The sequence below is a fragment of the Cibotium barometz genome, chromosome 18 (assembly GCF_041138505.1).
Source record: "Cibotium barometz isolate CiBa-2024 chromosome 18, ASM4113850v1, whole genome shotgun sequence".
Classification (NCBI taxonomy): Eukaryota; Viridiplantae; Streptophyta; class Polypodiopsida; order Cyatheales; family Cibotiaceae; genus Cibotium; species Cibotium barometz.
In genome coordinates this window covers 13,827,510-13,835,494 of record NC_141063.1, presented here as the reverse complement: position 1 = coordinate 13,835,494, position 7,985 = coordinate 13,827,510, and the positions used below count along the sequence as shown (strand labels likewise).

The window sequence follows — 7,985 nt, the reverse complement described above, 5'->3', positions numbered from 1 at the left end:
ATTATTTTGATTATGTGCTTTTCTTTTGCTATGCACAATGTGCTATATTATTTTTTATTAAATCTTGATAACTAGTATAACAGAAAGATTGCTTTTTTTTTCTCACATGTTCTTACGATTATTCATTCTGTGAGCATTTGATCAAAACAAAGTTTAAAGTTTCCATGTGTTTTCAAATAGTTGAAAGAAACAAATTAACAAATCAAAACTACACTTAAATGATTTAACCATGCCGAGACCACGCCACAAGGCAAAAGGTATGGTTACACCATGTCTCATGTAGAACTCGTACATAACCTTTGTAGTTATAAAACAACTTATCTATTATTATTGAAATAATAAAATATAATATTACAAAAGAATGAAATCTCTTAAAACTCCTTACATTTTACCCATTATATATCAATTGGAACAAAATATTCTCTAATCAGAAAATTTTTCAACTTGCATAAACTTGTCACCACATTGATTCCTCATGGTGGCTTGTGTTCATATTCCACATGTGGTTATAGTTATACCAATGAGAGCATAAAAGGTAGGCTAAGAAACTAAGAAAGCTACAAAGGGCAAGGAGCCAATAGAAGTCATCTAATCTCCCAATGTTTAGGTTGTTTGCCAACCAACCTGAATTAGAACCATGTTTTGTCCATCTATTAATACCACTAACTAGTGCACTACTTAAGAAAAGTCCAAATGAAATAGTGCTAAGGCAAAGACCGGTGCTCAAGCTTCTCATGCCATGTGGAGACTCTCTAAAGAAAAAGTCTAATTGCCCAATGTATGTAAAGGCCTCTCCTATTCCCACAAGTATATATTGTGGGGCAAGGTAGAAAACGCTCATTGGAAGCACAAAACTAGCACTATTCTCTTTGTTTATCTCATGGGCCAATTGGAGCCTTTTCTTTTCCACCAATGCTGCCACAATCATTGACAAAGTGGAAAAAATTAACCCCACTCCGATGCGTTGAAGACTTGTTATCCCATGTTCATTGTGTCTCCATTTTCTTGCTAGTGGTACCAACACTCTCTCATAAAAGGGGATAGTAATTAGAACGCCTATCTGCATAAAGACTGATAATGAAGCTGGAGGAAGTTGAAAATTTCTTCCAAGTCTTCTGTTCAGTGTAGTACCTTGCTCAATAGAGAATGTGAGCATTTGTGAGGTAGCAGTCCAAAACATAATGGTAGTAGCAAGAATGGGGAACAATTGAAAAAACATCTTTACTTCTTCCACTTGCTCTACCGAAGAAAGTCTCCATGGAGTTTGAAGTGCTTCAAATATGCTAGCTGATTGGGGTATAAGGGCAGCCCTATCAAGAAACCTGGAAAAAAGGAAAAAGAGATGCATTTATTTTCCATTTTATACAATGTATAGATGATATCAATTGTCGAAAAAATATAGAATCCTAATGAGGGCATGCCTAGAAAGGCAAATAGATCAAAGAGAAATGTGATCCTTATTCATGTCAATGTTGAAACAACTACACATATAAGTAGTGAATGAGGGTAGGCATGATAAGGCAACTAGGTAAAAGAGAAATGCCATCTAAGGAAAGCGTATGCTCACAACTTGTTAGAAACACCAAGGAGGAGAGCCAATGCAGACATAGCCTAGCGGGGTAAGGTGTTGAAGTCCCATGCTTGAAGTGATGGGTTCAAAACTTGCTAGTTGTTGACAGCGGTATGAAAAATCATACACGCACACGAGCACAAAGATTCCAAAAAAAAAACACCAGGAAGAGAATAACATCTTATATCTTATATGCTTGTGACAAGAATGCAGTTCTTAAAAACGAGAGTTATTTATGAAGTTAGTCTCTCGAAGGATATTTTATGAAGTTAGTCGAAGGATATGAAACTTCAAGGAGAAAGAATGCCACTTACAAGAATTGGGTGGTATGATGGATGGGCTTGGTGGAGCAGGTGATTTTGGATGTTTTTGTTGTTCCACCAGGGTGGGGGTGAGTAGCACCGCCACCGCCGCCGCCGTGGTAGAGCTGAGACGGGTCAAGCGGGAGAGGAAGGTGGCGGTTACGCCAAGCGGCAACGAGAACGTGGGCGATTTGGGTGAGGGAACTGCCGGAGGGCGGCTTGGTACGGTAGAACTTGGTACCACCCAGGAACAAGGCGAGGGCGACAGCCATGCAGCCTGCACAGGCACCATAGCCCAACCCTCGCCCTTGATTGTCTTGCACGTAAACTAGCACCGTGACGGCCATGATAGAGCCCGTCGACACGCCAAGCCCAAACCAGTTGAAGTAGGACTGCATCTGTCGCCGCTCCTTGGCATCTCCGTCGTCGAATTGGTCTGCTCCTAGGCCGGAAACGCTCGATTTGATCCCCCCCGTTCCAAATGCTATCATATACAACGCTGCATATAGGATCCCTAGTTGCTGCAAGCTCGCCGGCCTGCACGTTGTTGACCCCTGTCCTGCGCTTGAAGCCGCCGCCTCGCATGGCGGTGGCTTCAAGCTCGCCAAGGAGGACGACAGTGCCATGATAATTATCCCCTGTAAATCCACCACCCATATGGTTAGTAAAATATTTTAGGTTATCCTTTTTTTTATTTCCATCATATATATATATATATGTTAATATCATTTTTGCTCTTCACTAAAACAATATATAATTATTCCCATAGACTCATATATATTTCAGCTACTATACAAATGAGGAGATTACCATGCAAGTAAGAAAGTCTAGAGATCATTATGCAAAAAAATAAAAATAACTAAATAAATAATGACTATAATAAAAGGGGCTACTATCCAAGTCATCATTTGAGTTGGATAAGAGACTCCTATGGAGATGATCATGATTTTAGCAAGGAACCCAAAAAAAAAAAGTATGCACGTAATTATTTTCTCCACATTAATTAATATAATGGGATTCCTTTTAGATTATGGTTGATATTATGCAAGTTATGATTTTCTCCTCATTAGATATAATATTGGACTCCTTTAAGACCCCTTTTATATATACTTTTAATTAGACTTATTTTAATTCGAAAAAATAGACCATTAAACAAGTCATTATTTGAGTGGGTAAGGGAGTGCTATGGAGATCATCACATGATTTGAGCAAGGAACCCACAAAAAAAAAAATTTATGCAAGTAATTATTTCCTCCACATTAAATGTACTTTTAATGGGATTCCTTTTAGATTATGGTTGAGTTATGCAAGTAATGGTTTTCTCCACATTAAATATAATTTTAGACTCATTTAAGACCCCTTTTAAATATACTTTTAATAAGACTCCTTTTAGACTATGGTCGAGAGATTTTAAATTTGGCTAGAAATTAATCATTTATGCAAGCTCAAAAGGGGAGTTACTCACAAGTAATTGGATGCAAGAGCCAGCAGCTATGGTGCCATATCGACCCAAGTAAGTGTCAGCAATGAAGCCACCCAACAGACAGGTGAGGTAAGAGGTTCCCAAGAAGTTGGTGACAATATTGGCAGACCTTGGGATGGGTAGATGCATGTGGTCATGCAAGTAGGTTACCAAGTTCAATCCTATCCCCAATGTTGCCAACCTCTCACACAACTCCATACCTGCCAATATTTATTAAATGCATTGAGATATATTAATCAAATCATAATCCAAGCATTACCTTACACATCCATCCATTGCATTTGAACCATAAATCATAATACAAGCATTACCTTACACATCCATCCATTGCATTTGAACCATAAATCATAATCCAAGCATTACCTTACACATACATCCATTGCATTTGAACCATTACCTTACATATTAATCATAATCCAAGCATTGCCTTACACAAATCCATTGCATTTGAACCAATGCATGCATAAATTTAATTACAATCGAATATACTTTACTTTAATTAAGCATTTATCTTATGAAAGCTCACTTTAGTAATTACTAGAAAATTATCATGTAATGAAGGCTCAATTTTTGTATTTCCTCGAGATTTTCTCATCCACTAAATCAACTCGACTATTAGAAAACTCTACTTGAATTAACGTATCCAATTGAGCACCTATGTTAAAGCTCATTTTATCCATTAAACTCCACTTAATTATAAGTGCACGTATGCTACTACAATCCCACAAACTCTTCTTCAATTAATGCATTATAACGGTGTTTCTACTCTCATAGTCAAATAAAAATGCTTAGCTTAAATTGAACTAACTTATTGAATGTATTACATACTTAATTATGAGGTCTTTAATTATGTATTACATACTTGATTTATATGAGGACTAATAGAAGAGAATTAGTGAGGATTAAGTAATGAGAGAGTAATTAGTGAGGATTAAGTGATGAGAGAGTAATTAGTGAAGATTAAGTGATGAAAGAGTAATGAGTGAGGATTAATGGAAGAGCATTAGTAAGGATTAAGCGATGAAAGAGTAATTACTTAGGATTAAGCGTGCTGCTCTCCATCCACCGGTGGCCCTTCTGTTTGAGTCAATGGTACTCTTGCATGGGCTATTACTAGCAATGCTCTGGTCATCATCAGGACTCACCCCAAGCTTCTCGGGGTCTAAGCTACAGCTGTGATTGGATAGCTCCATGTGATAACAGAAGAAGCTTCTGTTGCTCTCTTCTACAGACCTTGATATATATTATTCATTTAATGCTTTCTTGTACTTCCCTCTTATATATACACCAAGAGACCACGTGATTAAAGCGCTAAAAGCTATTAATTATTCCGCATAAGGATGCTGATGGGCGTTAATTAATCAGCATAAGGATGCTCATGGGCTTTAATTAATCAGCATAATGATGCTGATGGGCAATCTATTTAAGATTTTGTACCATCACAGTAGTAGCATCTAGCACGCTAAGTAAATCCCACTTTAATTAAGAAGCTAATTCTGATTGCAAGGCGATCACAGCTAAGAGAGGACTTTAATTACGGGATTATGCTTGCAAGCTCACCAGTTAATTAAAACTTATCTTGCAAGCAACCGTCCGAGATGATTAAAAGGCTGTAATTGATGGTGGGCTAAATCCGGAAATAAATGTGTGGAAGTAAATCAAAGAAAGCATGGAGCTAGGATCCCGCAAAGGGAAACATATTCTTCAAGGCCATGCATGCAATCCTTAGGGTCATATCCAGGAGGATACAAAAATGGGACACGTGTGAAGCTACCAGTGGGTAGAGACCCATAGCCGAATATTACAATAAATCTACCATTAACTTTATAAAAGAAGGGCCTACCTATATAATTTATTCCTCTTAATCCAATTGTTAATTGATAAAGCATAAAAGTGAGCTTTTGTGAAGAGACTTTCTCATGAGCGCACTAACTTGTTAGGTTTGCCACCATCAAACCTCACCTTTTTCAAAAGGCAACCCTCTCATTATGGTCCACTACTCCCACAACCAAAGGTTTGTCTCTCTTGGTGCTCCAATCATGAGTATATGCCTACCTTTCTCCCTCATCCTTGAGTTTGTTTCAACTCATGACTTCTTGCTTTCTCATTAACTAATCAACTCTCGACAATTATGATCGAGGGCCACACATGAGCATATGTGAGTAACCACATGAATAATTTAAGTGATTGATCAATCAAGACCACTAAGCACACAAACACCGTGTTTGCTTTTCAAAGTCATTTCTCGTTGAGTGACAAGAACGTGTAAGCAATATTTTCCTTACTAGAAGATCAGAATAGTTTATACAATGTTATAGATAGCCATGCTAAGTTAAGGCTCACATTTTTCCACGCCAGGGGTATAACTTTTAATGCTATATAATTGATGTATACTCAGTTTATGTGTTGATGTACATGCACATGACAAGAAGAAAGTTTTATTGGTGTGTTCATCCATTGCAACATCATACAAGCCCTTTTAGATTACCTTGTACTTGGAAAACTTATCCTTTGGGTTCTTCACATGAGGCTTGATTTTTAATGCAAAGCCTTCCGTACCCATCATAGAATAATTTTCTAGTGAAAAATACATATCTTTTTAACAACTTAATGAGTAATCTAGAATTTTACAATTAAAACACCCATAAAAATAGCAAAAAACAATTAAAAGCCCCATTAAAAATCAAGCATACTTCACATGAAAGCCACCCTTTGCCCACCATTCCCATGACATATATGTACACAACACAATATTTCTCATGTGAACACAATAGTATTACATTCTCTCATGTGATGCCTCTCTCATTGACACTAAACCCACTTTCAATCTTCTTTAATTTTACATGTGCATAAAATATTTGTGGCCTTTTAGGCTAGTCTTTAATGATATTCTAATATTAATATCCCTATCATTAAAATGGTATTCTAATATTGCCATCCCTATCATTAAAATGTTAATGAGACATGAAAATCATTATGAGGACTAGTGTATCCACCTCTATGCAAAATCCACCCTTTTCTATCCGAAATTCATGATTCCCTCACAACCTTAACAACTGGGACTGGCCATGGACCTAACCATTCTTGAGAGAAAAGTGGGCTACTGGTGGCTACTGCTAACTCCCCATTTTCCCCTTTGGAATGGCTATCCCATACTCCATAATCTTCAACAAACTATGATAACCACTTATAAGTATACATACAATTTTTAACTATGCCTTTTAAACAGATTTTACAATCATGTAAAGGAATTGCTTAATATGCACGCCGGTTTTATGATCATTATATGCTATTTCATTACTCTTTTAATATCACCTAATGTTTATGTCCATTAAGATGGTGGCCTTCCTTTTTCTTTGTCAAAGTATAAATCATGCAAGTTTGTTAACAAAATGATTCTCATCTTTATTACGAGACAAGATAGGTGTAAATTTTCATAGTCATTCATGCTTTCTAATCTCATGGAAAATGTTTAATAATAATTCATGGTTTCTTTAATGATTTGTGTGGTACTATTTACATGCTAAAGAATATATATATATATATATACATGATAATTAAAAAACAAGTAAATGCATGATGACCAGTGCATTCTGTGAATAAAATTGTGGAAGCTTAGATTCCCTCACATGTAAACATTTTGATGAATAATTTTATATCATGATTGTTCAAGTCAAGGGCTTACCTAGCCTTTGTCAAATGATGTGTTGTTGGGTCTCACCTCTGAGCTACAATGCAAGTCCCCGATGTGGGTATGCTAGCTTGTCCATCATGTTCTCACTCCCTTATCACATCGGATTGCTCCTTGCTAAGGGGGGTGAAGGAAGAGCTATATTTGCCTAGATAGAGGCAAATATAGATTTTCCTTTATAGTGGTTCTCTATCAAAAAAGGTGGATAAGAAAGAAGCTAATGGAAAAGGGAAACCTACAATCAAATCTATTCAAGCAAGCATCCAGCTAGCATGCACAACGAGAATCCAATAGAGCATAAAAGCAAGAGTAGAGAAGACAAGAGCTCACAAGTATTCTATTGCCCACAAGAATCCAATAGAGCATAAACAAGAAGAGAGAAGAGAAGAGCTCACAAGTGTTCTATTATCAGGGAATGAACATGTCCATTGCTTAGTGCCAAAAAATGACTTATGTATAAGTAACTAGTTTTCACACTAGGCCAACCAAACTTAAAAATTGTATGACCCCTCTATTACTAGTCTTAAGGAAGTATGTACACAAAGTTGTTTGAGTTTCCGTATTTAACATTAAGCAAGGTAAGGCCATTTTATATGTTCAAGCACCGTCTAACAAAGGATAAGTGCCCATTTAAGTGGGTAAGATGGGAAAGTACCCTCTTATGATAGGTCGAGTAGGTGAAACCATGTTAATCTATAAAGTGGTTAATATACCCTCCTTCCTAATGGTGATGATTGCATTCTCACATCACCCAAGTCAGTGGTGGTGACGCTATTGCCAGAGTGAAAAGGCATGGATGTGGTCCATGATATGCTATGCAGTTGGCATCGAGGTTAAGTGGTATGGTCTAGGACTAACCATCAGATGTAGGGCATATTAGTTAGAAGCTTTAGGTAGTTCTGGGGGTCATCATCTTATCGGGGCAGTATGAAAGATATG

At 37.0% G+C, this 7,985-nt stretch overlaps 1 protein-coding gene across 1 annotated transcript; it reads right to left on the bottom strand.

Moving 5' to 3' along the window:
• Positions 1–368: 368 nt before the first annotated feature.
• Positions 369–4,622, bottom strand: LOC147628969 (protein NRT1/ PTR FAMILY 6.2-like). Its single transcript, XM_086812152.1, has 4 exons — positions 4,392–4,622; positions 3,338–3,555; positions 1,885–2,510; positions 369–1,322 (listed from the first exon to the last, which is right to left on the bottom strand). Exons 1-4 carry the CDS (start codon positions 4,546–4,548, stop codon positions 458–460), a joined length of 1,866 nt encoding a protein of 621 aa, XP_086668278.1. The 5' UTR covers positions 4,549–4,622; the 3' UTR covers positions 369–457.
• Positions 4,623–7,985: the final 3,363 nt, after the last annotated feature.